The sequence below is a fragment of the Phalacrocorax aristotelis genome, chromosome 8 (genome assembly GCF_949628215.1).
Source record: "Phalacrocorax aristotelis chromosome 8, bGulAri2.1, whole genome shotgun sequence".
NCBI lineage: Eukaryota > Metazoa > Chordata > Aves > Suliformes > Phalacrocoracidae > Phalacrocorax > Phalacrocorax aristotelis.
Genome location: NC_134283.1, coordinates 16,671,922 through 16,685,163, shown reverse-complemented (window position 1 = coordinate 16,685,163; position 13,242 = coordinate 16,671,922). Strand labels below are relative to the sequence as shown.

Genomic DNA, 13,242 nt, shown 5'->3' with positions numbered 1-13,242 from the left:
CTGTGTGCTGTTATAGTGATTCCTCATCATCTTTGAGAACACAGAACACAAAGGAAAAAAGTATACTTACATCAGTGACAAAAAAGATTATAATTAGAATAGTCCAGAAGATTATTGCAATGAAGAGCAACAATAGCAGAAGTGGGTGCTGCTGGCTTGTATAGCAGTACTTCTCATAGAGCGGGTCTGATATCCTGCAGTCGTCATCTTCATTGAAGAAGTATTTACCTTTAGCTGGCATTTTCTCCCAGGTTGGCTGCTATTTCTCTTAGTTCCCGGTGTACACAGACACAGCTGAAGCTACTGCTTCAAAGAGAAGGTTTTTCTTTTCACTGCTGCCTCTGTGATCTTTAGGCACACCAAGTAACCCACGTTCTCTGATTTTACTTCTCAAGAGCATTAACTTCAAATTTCCAATGCAATCAAAAGCAAGAGTTAGCCTCCCCAAAACCACAGGCAATTCATCATCAGTTTTATGCATTAATCTCTAGATCAACTTGTGTTTGTGCAGATAGGAGTTCTTGGCTTGTTTCTTTATTTATTTGTTTGCAAGTCTCTAACTCCTTTTCATAAGCTTGACTCTCACTTCCTGGGATGAACTCTGTAGAGAGACAGTATTATTAAATTCATGTATTCACTTAGGTGCACACAGTGTTCCCCAAGGGGGAAAAAATACATTCCTTAAACTTCCTATCTGCATATGGTCTAACCAGGGAGCAAAAGCTATTTCTTGCTGTCGGGGTGGAAGCCCAAGAGCCCCAGCAGCCACAGAGGCAGGGCTCAGGCAGCGCTCGCCAATTGCTGCTCTGCACAAGCCACAACACCTTTCTCTAGCAACTGAAACATTTTCATACGAAAAATGTACTAAATTTATTTTGTTTCCTTTTGAGCAAATGATAGTTTCTATGAGCATGTTGTATAATTGACTACTAACAACTCTTTTGAAGTGGTATGCATGCCTGTGTGTGTATATATATATAAAATCCCTAATCACAATACACTTTGTATTCTTTTTCAAAACATGGATCTTAAAAATTAATAAATAATTTTTTTATTCCTTTCACACTAATTAAAAGGCACAGAAAATGAGAAAAGGATACAGCTGCCAAAGCCAAAATTCATTTTTTTAAAAATACTTAACATTTAGTTCTATATATTTAATTCAACTCTAATTAATAGTGTTTCCAAGGCAATGGGTGTGTTTTGTTAACAATGAACATTAAGGAATGAACTGTATTGTTAATTACTAGTGACCAATGTTTTTCAAATAGATCCATTAATATAATTCACTCAATGCCAAGAGACATAAAACAAAAAAGCAGGGGGATGGGCTAGAGGGAAGCATGAAAAACAGGATTTCAGAAGAAGTCTTATTAAAACTTGATACCAGGACAACAGCTTCTTTACCACTTGACTGCTGTCACCATGGTACCCAGGCTATTGCTCTGGGGAGAAAGAACCCAGAACCGCCCCCCCTTTTTTTTTCCCCCTTTTTTAACATTACTGGCATTACCTCTTTCCATTAACATAAAAGACAATGATTTTTTAAGAAACTTCAATAGACATAGCTGAAATTCACCATTTTTGTGCCCTTCCCCTTTCTCTGAATTTTTTTCAGCAACCTTCTGAAAATGTAGAAGACAGACTTGAAAGAGAGAAAAAGATTCTGTCTTCTGGGTGGCATCACACTAGTAAAATCATCAATTTAACACACTCCTGTTTATATATTTAAGGAACGCATGAGCACTGTGCACCACAGCATCACTTTTACTTTTTTTGGTCATTGTTTCTTGGAGATTTGCTGTTCTGACACCACAGGAGAGGTGTAACCCTCAACCAGAAACAGGCCACAAAAACCAAAGAGCACTCCCAGAACCACCAGTAGCAAATACACAAAGCTAAATGGGGACTGTGTCTGGGCTGCTGCTATAAAACCATGGAGCTCTGATCATCAGTTTATCAAGAAAAGGCCTCATTTCTTTAGAAGCCTTCACTGTGTTCTAAAGAATTAGAAGGAACAAATTGTAAACAAGATTAGTATACCTAAGAAACAACCCCAGCAGTATGGGTTAGAAACTGCACTGAAAACCTACAGGAGCGTCTATCAAACAAACTAATACAATTTAGTCAGATCTGGGTGAGCTCCACTGCCATCTGCATGCCAATTAACATGAAAAGCGTTTGATCAGATAAAGAAATTTGCCCAATGACTATCTAAGAACACTGGACATGTGATAGGCATAAAAAATTGGACAATAGGATTCCTTCCAGAACATGAATGAGAACAGCTACAGCCAACCAAATCTACTCTGTTTCAAGCTACTGGGAACAAGGTTGTGTTCAGATTCAGCAATAGAAACTTATCTAGGCAAGTACTGGGCACACGCATAGCCACCTTTCACTTGCAAGCAAAACACACAACATTTCTGTCTTCCACAAATCTGGGTATTTCTGACTGCTCTATGCTTTCCTACCCATAGATAGGATTTCTCAAGCATTGCTAAACTCTCCAGTCTCCTACTGACAAAGCCATAGGATTTTGTTACAAAAATATGAAAGCAAACATTTCATTACGCTACTAAACTTGCACTGAAGCTTTTTTGCTCTCCCGGGCTAGTTAAAACTGTCCACAGTGCTTTGTGTCAATACAGAACATTTTCTTAAGATTTGGCCTGGACTCAACAGTTGCAGAACAGACATGACCATACTACAGAGCCTATAGAGACCAAATGTTTTAAAGAAAACTAACTGAAACATGATAGCATGGGCTACACTAACAAGTTATATTACATCAGTCAGAGAAGCCTCTTTCTTTTGCACATTGCTCAAGATAACTAACTGCAAAAGCAAGTCTCTTCACAAGAAAAACTGGTCTGGGGACATGCATCACAGAAACCAACCCTTTACTGAGGCGAAGCAGAAAGTTCAGGGCAGACGAAGCAAATCAGCTGATGGGGTGAGAACACAAGTCCTTGTGCCTCTAAAGTATTGAGGACTTCCCTCATTTCCCATCTCCAGCCTTGTCATAAAGAACGTGCAGTGTATCACTAGGTAACAGCCTTCCCCCCACGCACTGCAGGCACATTTTCATAATTTATTTTCATAATATGACTAATTTCTAAACAGAGCATTCTGCCTCCCATCTTATTTTCTAAATAGGCTACTACTACTTTCCAAGGCACATCAGCACTGTATTTTCCATTCTAATAGCCAACAGTCACCCAAATAATTTTGTTAGCACCTCAAATTTCATTCTCTGGTCAGGTGACCATCTGTAAAATAATGTAAATCTTTGCAAGATGGAGGTGATTTTTGCCTCCCAGCAACTTGTTTGGCCCTACTTGTGCATACTCCAACCAGCATAGATGAAGCAAGAACTGAATAGACAAGAAAAATCAAGTTGATTTTTCTATCAACTGGAAATAGAATCACACCAAATTTTTGCATTTCGTAAGCCCCTTGAATCTTCTGGCTGCAAAGCTTTTATTCCTCTGAAACAATACTGAATGGGCAAATGCTGCGAAGCTCCAGGCTTCTCAAGATGCCTCTCAAAGTATATTGAGATCAGAAGTTTGGCTTGAGTCTTTGTCCTGGTAATAACTACAAGGTCTTACCCCTACGCCCCAGCTCCTTCGACCAGCAGTAGTTAGTGAACACTATCCAGCAGCTCTTCGTTTCAGTTCCAGCAACCTTTCCTGCTGCCTGGACCACTGCCTTGCCTCCAGAAAGACCCTAGTTCCCACTGCCTGCTTGGAGCCAAAGGTAGGAGTCGCTTTCCTATGCGCATCCATCCCAATTATGGCTTCGTCACCTACTTTCCACCTAGAGCTCACGTACGTAGCAGAGGCCCATCAATTTTTCCCCACATCATGCAGGTGCATTTGTTTCATGCACACTGCATTGGGCTTTTTTTTTTTTTCCTCCCCTCTTTAAAGCACTGCAGGTCATACCTCAGCCCAAAGGTATTGATGCATGGGGTACCTTCAGCACCTTCCTCCCCAGCAATTGTCTGCAAGGAGTGATGCACGGGCAGGCAGAAGAGGGAGAAACGGGAAAACATTGAAGGCATTGAGAGAGCAAAGCAGAAAGCCACTCGTCACAGTGTCTTCTCTCTTGAACTGTTGCACAAAGAGCATTCTCCCCCCTGGCAAGGCAAGGTGGAACAATGGAAAGAATGATGTCCTACCTGACACAAAAATCAGACTGACAAAACAAAGCAGTCTTGGGATAGCCCTCCTTTATTCTCTGTATTTGCAGAGCACAGTTTTCAGGTGCTAGCTCAGTTGCAGGCTGGGGAGTGGATCTGGTAAACCTGCACCCTCCTGCCCGCTCAGTCATGCAACAGGATGCACAGACGGGCAGCGATCACATCCTTTCTCCCCTCTCTTGGGAGAATTATTCACAGCAGCTACTGACCAATTTAATGCATTTCTGAATGGGATCCGAGTATGCTGCAGTTCTGTTCTTCATTTCGAAAGTACTGATGTAGTCACAAACACAACCACAGTAACCACCTGGACAATTTTAAAACTATTTTTTCACTTAGCTGTTCATTTGCCAAGGACTGAAGTCTTGCTCACCTAATGCTGTCTGTTTACTAAAAAGCAGTCTCACCCACGAAATATTAATACAAACCCTAACAGCAAGAACCAAGTGAAGTGATACATGTTGCCTTATTCCTCTCAACTGCTGCACAAAAGCAAGCAGAACCAGTTTTTCCTTCTTTAGCTACTACAGTACCAAAGACAGAGGGTATAGTTTTGATTTCCATTCCACTTTCATTTCACACAAATGACAACTGTTTCTGAAATAACTTTAGCATAACTGAATAACTGAAGGAGAACAGTAGATAAATTATGAGTCTCAGGCAAAAATAATCTCCTGTCTGGTGGATTCCACAGCTAATTAATTCTAGGAAATGAATGTCAGCAATCCAAATGTATTTCATAGCAGTCATCATAGGAAATACCACTCATATTAAAGACAACACTTCTTCCTTTTAGAATTTGCTTTCAAATGCTAGTCTGCAGTTGCCTTAGCTTCTTCTACTTGTACAAAAATATTAAATGATGAACATATGCATTTTTAACGATCTATCTGCTAGCAGTGGTAAACATGTGACATTTCACCTTCCTTAATGACACGTAATTTCTGCTATACAGAAAAATCTTACTTATGTTTACCTTCTATTTTCTTACAAGAAGTGAGCATACCCACTTCCAACACATCACTCAAAACTATATTTACATAAAAAAGCCAAATCAATACAAAAAACCAGTCTGTCATTTGGAAGAAAAAAACAGGAGGCAGAAGAAATCCCACCACATGTCAGAACAATCAGGGCAAATTATGACACTACATCACCTAGGCTGTGCCCTTCAACATTGAAAGCCATGGCAATGATAGTAATAAATATACTGTAAAGAAAGTGTTGAAACTGAACTTTTTTTACTCATATTCTTAATTCAGTAGATTGCTGCTTCTTGTGACATTTGTTCCACAATAGCCTTTAATATAGGAATAACAAGGTGTGTAATTTGAAAGCAGTTTTTCAGTCACTAGCAGAAATAGAAGATGTGAAATAAGAGAGGCTGTGCTTTCACAACCACCAGAGCCCAACAGCCAGCTCAGACCACCCAAAAGAGGAAGTTGCACCCTCTCAGACCCTGCATCCTGTGCCGGCTGCATGGCCTGCCTGCCCGGCACCAAGCTCCTGCACCCACAGGGCTCTGTTTGGAGCCCATTCACCAAATACAACAACAGAAAGCTATTTTTGGCAGGTAACTTCTCTGTCAGGGTGGTGGAGTGCAACAGCCGGCAGAAGTATAGGTGAGCTCTGGAGCTGGTCCAGTGTTTGGAAAGGAAAGGCAAACCAAAAGTAGGAAAGCAAGGGTAGCAGTGAGTCATTAAACTAACTCATCACTTCTCACAGGTCCATAGCCTAAAGAAAAAGAATACCAAGATCTCACTTCTAGGGTTGGGGGGGTTTGTTGCTCATTTTGAAATACCACTATTACTACAGGATGTGCTTTGGGGAAAGAGATTACAGTCATAAAGAAACCTCTATGCTACTGATCCAGGTAGGACAGAGAAATGGTGACAGAAAGCAGCTCAGGAAACTGAAGATTTATAATTTAAGACTATCTCACAAGCTAAGTTAGTAAAAAAGAAAGAAGAATCCATATAACCAGATTAGTGCAACTGAATTACATGGGAGGGTTTGCTACTGTTCTAAGGTAGTTTGTTGTGCAAACACATGATGGTTCAAACAACAAATCATTAAGCCTCATAACTAACTGCTGGGTTTGGCTCAGAAGGGGGGAAAAAAAAGTCCTTTCATAATACTGGTTTTCATAATCAGCGAACTCCAGGGTGTAAAAAGATATATCATACCAGAACAAAATTAAGCTGTGCTTTGCACCTTTCAAAGTCCAAGGTGTGTGATTATTTCATGATTCCCAGACTCCCTGTCACATCTTACAGATAGATTTCCTGACTTTAGCCAGTTTAAAATTGAACTTACCACTATAAAAGTAAATATTCCACTTACACTAAATTTTCAGTGACCTATTTAAAATTCATGTCTTTGAACACAACAGCCTCAGAAGTCAGGACAGCTTTCATTGTGTAATTTCGGTTTAATTATTTCAAAAGCAGAATGCTTGTACAGTTATTTATTGCAAAAAAAACCTGCAATATTAAGCCATAGAAACTACAGAAAAGAAAACCCTGAAACATAGAATATTTAACTTGAACACTATGGGGATAAACAGACTTTTCAACTGAGATATGAATAGGGATGGAGTACACGTAAGCCTCAATAATTTCTACTAGAACACCCGATTTTTAAAGAAATTAAAATCCCTGATATTTTCCTAAGATTTTTTTAACAAAAAAAAAATGTATTATGCTAGGTAATACTCAGCCTATATTGAAATTAGCAATAAGTAAAAAAAATAACTGCAAGAAAGGTATGTTTAAACTGTCAAGAGGTTTTTTTCAGACATTATAATTTAGGATGCAGAGTTATAAGCATATGGCAAACGAAAGTTCTCAGACTGACAAATTTACTAAGCTCAATTACTTAATTACATCTAGAAAGAAATCCCTCTCGTTTGTATACCAATATTTTAAATATGGCTCAACTTTTCTATCTCACGAAAGCAATCAAGAAGCTTAGACTGCTGATGTGACAGAGCCAGAGTATAGGGATGCAACTTGACCCTTGTAACTATGGCTAGATATGCCAACAGATGTTCAAAAATAAAAAATAATCACTGAACAGAAGCATAATGGGCTTCACACATTACTCTGGTTTTTCCCGTCTCAGTTATTTAGGAGGTGTGTTACAGCACAACATAGAAATGCAACTTTCCCACCTCTAGGGTAAATAGTATATTTGCACAGAACAGGTGCAATCATAATATGGCAAGGGATAAGGGCCACACCAGGGGCAGAAAGAAGATAAACCTGTCCTGAGCAAGATAAGAAATCATTTGCTTAGGTTCAGTCCAATTAAAACCAGTAAAACAGAGAAGGCGGCTCAAAGATAAAAACCACTCTCATATCTACAGTACTTTCACACTACTGCAGGGAGTAGAAATACATATGGGCAGCTGAAATTCAGCTAATGCACTGACATCAACAACTTCAGTTTCTTTGGCTTTTTCCCCCCTCCCAGTCTCTAATTTTTCAGATGAACTAACATTGACATGTAGAATGAAAATGTGTCACTGAATAGCAAGTAATGGACCTTTAAGGCAGCTCAAAGCATAAATCAGCACTATATTCCTCCTGTACTCTGTTATCAGTACAGAGTTCTATCACAGAATCAAGTATTTCTAAAGCAATTTTGCCAAACATCATAACAAAAATGCAAGAGTAAACCATATATGAGAACACCGTCACTTGTGTCTGCTGCCAAAGGCCAAATGATTGTCTCTATCTGAATTTCTGCTTATTCAACAGTATCATCTGTGTCATTCTTCAGATTAGTATTCCTCCTGAAGCAATCAGACCCACTGATAATTTCACTTTGGGAATAAACCTCAGCCCAAGGCCAAGAGCTGGACAATGCAAAGAACACAATTGCGCATCAGTACCCGGAGCAGTGTATAACAGGCTGATATTACAGTACAAATATTTTTGTTAAGGTATAAAATGCTCTTTAAGAAAGCAAAGCCTTCATACTAGTTATGAAGCAAGGGGGGAGGGAAGGAGACAGATTAAATCCAATCCCCACTTAGCTTAACAACTAATACTTCAAGAGTAAATCCTATCAACCACATGTCTTAAAAATCTTATTTCTATATACTATTTATTACAGGGAAATTTAATGTTCCCCAAACTTCTTCACATGTCAAACATGCAACATTTGTTACACTACCACATCTGTACTTCACAGCCAAAAAAACTAAAACTAAAACTAACACTTGCAATAAGGAAGTTCCCTCCCTTGGAGGTTAAGTATTAAAAACACCACCAAGGAGACATACCTACACTTCCAAGAGAAGCGTTGTTTCTGCAGTCATACCCTACCTCAGGACACAACAGCAGTCAAACACACACAATTTTTTTTTTAAAGTTTCCAAAATGTAACATTAGGTTTAGGAAAGGTCCTTTGCTGACTCATTCTGAAATAAAACACTGATAATGGGATGCAAACCTCTGAAATCTTGTATTTTAAGTCCCACTTGAGAGCAGTGTACCCTTCAAAATTGTTCAGAGCTGTATACATATTTTTCACTGACCCAGATGACATGCCACATGAGCTAAGCATTCATGAGTGCCTCGGTAAGCTCTCTTGGATCACAGGATGAACCAAGCTGTAAAGAAGCAGTGAGAGCTTTTCACGTGTCTCATGGGACTTTTTTCTCCATGCTAAGTTTTGATTGTCTATTAAGATAATGGAATGTCTGAACACAGATCTAATCACTATAATTATTCTCGTTTCATCTTATCTTTCACCTTACCATTTTCAGAGCTTTGCTTGACAGCCAGCCCTACTGTTCCCAACACCAAGAGGCTACTGGAAACCTGCACCATGTAAAGCATCTACTCGCCATGGGAAACATTTGTATCTCACCCGGCAACAGCGAAAATGAAGTGGAGACTTTTAAATTAGATTCTCCTTAAGCAGCTTTATCCTTTGGATCGCTGATACTAAGTCCAGTTAACTAGTATTAAAACAGAACTAGTTAACACCAAAAACTTGAAATAATACGATAGTTGCAGCAAAACATCAGAATATGACAGAAGTCACTTTTCTAAAAAGCTATGCAGCTACTGCCTCAGAGCAACATGAAGTCCACAGAAGAACTTTCCAAAATATCGAACTATGCAGCCACTACCCCAGTGAAGGTTATTGCTGATCAGTACCTAAGCAATCCCCAGGGCTGTGTGCAGCCATTGAGAAAGCACATTTTCCCTGGGCTGTAATGCTGAACTGTGCGTAACAGATTACTCTGGGGTTTTATGGTCCTAAATCTTACTGAGACTACTGACAAAAACCACATGCTTGTTGTTTGCTTACTGTTACAGGCCATAGATTCATCATCAAAAGTTGTATTTCTCCACTCTGCTACGGTCTGTTCGATCATTTTGAAATTTCTGCAGTAGAATGAGTGCAGCCCACTCAAGTATGATCCTTGACACTACATCTTTTGACGTATCACACACACCAACCTGCAACAAGACAGGGAAACTTTACTCCAAGGACCACCGTAAGCATTAATCATGCTTCTATTTCTTCCCCTCATAGGTTAAGGGAGAAAAAACTACTCAGTCTCCATCTCCACATATTATGAATGTTTTACCTACACAAACAACAGAAGAAAAATTACTTAACTATACTGTGGCAAGTTGCAGCATGAATGTAACTTGATTGAAATAATGATAGATGGAAATGTCTGAGAAGGTTGAAGACTGGTGAGAGGTATCATCTTTATGCTAACTGATCCCAATGCTTTTCAAGCAAGGCCTGTGTGACAGCAAAGGATACTCTGCTAAAAACAAAAGAATGTTTTACTAACTTTTACAGCATTCTTGATAAAGAAAGCCCTAAGTTTTTCTGTATGTTTTATTACACACAAGATAACAGCAATTAAAAAAAACACCCCAAGAAGAAAAATTTGAACAACGTATAATTCAAATCAGCATAAAATATTGTTTGAGGTTTTGGATCACAGATCAGCAAATATGACAATATGGCAGGAAAACCAGCTAAACAAACAAACAAAAAAAACAAACACAAAAATCCCCCCAGAAAAATCCAAAACCAAGCATTACCGCCCTGCACCTTGCAGCTTTGGATAAAGGCTTATCTACTGCTAGTGTGGAAATGAAGAGATTCTGCTCACTAGGTTTCCTTGTCTTAGAGCACGAAAAGGGCAGAAAGGCACATTCCTAGGATGTCATGAATGGGTATCTCCAGGTACACAGACTATGAGAAAACATGGTCAGGTTGAACTTAGTGCACCAGCCATCTAGTAGGGGAATCCATATCACACATAACAGCTCTTGCCTTTGAAGTAGGAGGAAAGGAAAACATCTTCACATGTATTATGGGAACAACTGTTTAGATGTGACAAGATGCCAGAGAAGTTCAATACCTCAAGCAATGTGCCAGGCACCAGGAGGAAGCATGGTTGCTCACTATTTGTTGTTGGAATCCAGCACACACTCACCAGGGACAGGAACCAAAGAGAGTAAATGGTTATACAGCAGTGTTGAAACGATGGCCCAGAGAAGAAGAGGCCGAGAGCAGGAAATTGGAAATTAGATGTCAGTGGGAAACTTGATACAAGTTAAATAGCTCTGCTGGGAAGGGAACATATCAACACCTACTTTGTTGTTCACCCCAAAGCTCCGTCACTAGAGACCCACTTTGGAAACAGAAAGGCAAGTGAAACTGCCAAATAATCTGGCACAAAATCAGAGTGGATTAAAAGTATTTTATTGCAAAAAGAATTATCATAAACTATAGTAACTTTCAGTTAAAAATTTTTGCTCAGAAATACAAACTACTTTAATCATTACTCCAAATAGGCACTCCATTCTGTCACTGTGGGTTAAATGTCCAGTTTGTACCTAAGCCCTGGGACACTTGTGATCAAATCCCATTACTTTTGGGCCAGGAGTTAGCTCCACCTAGCCAAGGCCAACAGGCATCAGTATTTATAAAAGTTAGGTGGAAACTGGAGATGGTTCTTAAGAAAAAGGTCAAGTTCCTGACAAAGCCCCTGGCAGCCTAAGAGATAGATAAGAGAAAGGAAAAAACAGTAAGACATCTTGCAGAATTTATCTGAAAAGGCAGATACAAATCTGCTGTGTTTGTGCCTGTGTAAAAGCCAAAAAAAACCCCATCAACCAAAAACAAACAAAAAACCCGTTTTAACCTCTGTTGCATGTTCAATATGGAATGCCCAAATAAGATGTGCCTTTACTTTCACATTTCTAGGTATCTAGTATTAAGGACGAGTCCCTGGTAATCAGCAGGGCATGCCTCATGTTCCTTTGAAACAGTCCGGTGCTGTCTGGAGAGCAATACGGGGCAGCAAGTTGCTGGTATTCAGTTGGGAAAGTGAGGAGGATGCCCAAATAGTTAGGGTGTCCCAAAATTTCATAACGCCTTTTAGAAAAATATACTATGACAGTTTTTAAACAGCATCCCAGAAACAACATTTTTCAGAGGTTTTAGAAGAGGAGCTAAAGGACCTAGAATTGTTGCTCTCAATGTTTATGAAAGGCCATATTTGTATTAATTCATATGTGCACTGTAGCTAGTTAACTTTTAGAGGATTAAATGAAGGACTTTATAAAATAAAAAAAAATTAAAAGAATCAGTGAAACTTTGTGAATTTGGCAAAGATCTGTCTGAAAACATAACTTTTGTCAGAGCCCCTGATAAACAGTTATATGCAAGATTCACTGTAGTTGCAGAGGGATCAAGCTGCTGCTCCCCCAGAAGTGTTCTCAGGATCAGGTCCTGAGGACAGTGTACTTCCTATCAAACACAGGCATTATAAACAAAGATAACAGTGAGAGAAATACTGTATAACAAAATGGGGGGGGGGGGGGAGGGGGGGAAGGGGAGAGAGGAAAAAAAAGATCCTTTCTATATTTGTAACTGAAGCTCCTCAGAGGCAGACACACCAGTCTGCTGCTAACCAGCAAGTTTCCGGAAGTAAAGTGATACATAGACTAAGTACTTTAAGCCATTTTTTGTCTGCAAGACAAACCCCTCTGCATTCAACACTAACCACAGGCGCCTATTACCCTAGCAACAGCTTGCAGGCCATTTTCATTTTGACTGAAGAACATTTAACCAGTGACATTATGAGCACTGCACCTTGCTGCTATAACAGCAGTTGCTTTTCACGCCTACCAAATTGTTATTTGTGTAGTATTGAGCTGGTGGATCAATGCCGCACCTGCAGCAGAGGTCTGCTTTATTGTGTTTTTTTTTTAAAAAGTATCTAAAAACTTTATCAAGCTAAAAGTGTTAAAAGGTAGGAAAAAAACCCTACAGTATTAAAAAAACATCTTCCTTTTTTTTCCTTAGTAACACATCTGTCTATTACTATTTTCAAGACTTTTCCTTTGTTTTAGGTTTGGACTATTAGAGCATAAAGAAGAGGAGGACATGACAATAGTTCTTGATTAATTTTAGGGAAACTTCATTAACTTCAAGATAAAACAAATTTCATATAACAGAAACTCCAGAACAGAAGGATAGATTTTGTATTATGAAATCCCAGATTTATCATACTTTGCCAAATGTAACACTTGTTTAGAGCAAAGACTTCCAAAACTGTTTCGATTCTTTCCAGTTTTATTTTATGCAGTAGTTCACTGATCATTCACCAGCATATTAAATGAATGGTGGAAATCCAGATTTCACTCTGGTTATGGAAACAATAAAGAAGTTAACAAAACATCAATTTTGTTTGACTCCTTTTTCTTTTTCAAAAAAAGCAGCCCCCTTCACTTTTTTCTTTTGATCCAGTTATGAGATTTACTTTGCATTCTGACCAGCAGCTTCATTTTTTTATACATTAGTCGAAATTATTTATAACAACAGCTTTGACTACTATTTTCAGAAGTGTTCACACTATCCTTACTCAGACTTTCTGACTAGTTCAGTGGACACCTCCACAAACCTCTGTGGAGAAACGCTGCAGTGTACCAAGGGCTTCTGGTTATCTGTTTAGTTTATTTATTAACTGAAATATTAAAAGTATA

General features: G+C 39.0%; 1 protein-coding gene across 2 annotated transcripts in view; it reads right to left on the bottom strand.

The window, feature by feature from the left end:
• The window catches only part of ADCY7 (adenylate cyclase 7), a 64,896-nt gene that overhangs the window by 33,678 nt on the left and 17,976 nt on the right, over positions 1-13,242 (bottom strand). For both annotated transcript variants that reach the window (XM_075101576.1, XM_075101577.1), the window contains exon 2: positions 71-601. In XM_075101576.1, coding sequence (XP_074957677.1) covers positions 71-241 — 171 coding nt within the window. In that variant the 5' untranslated portion in view covers positions 242-601. The remainder of the gene's footprint in view (positions 1-70; positions 602-13,242) is intronic.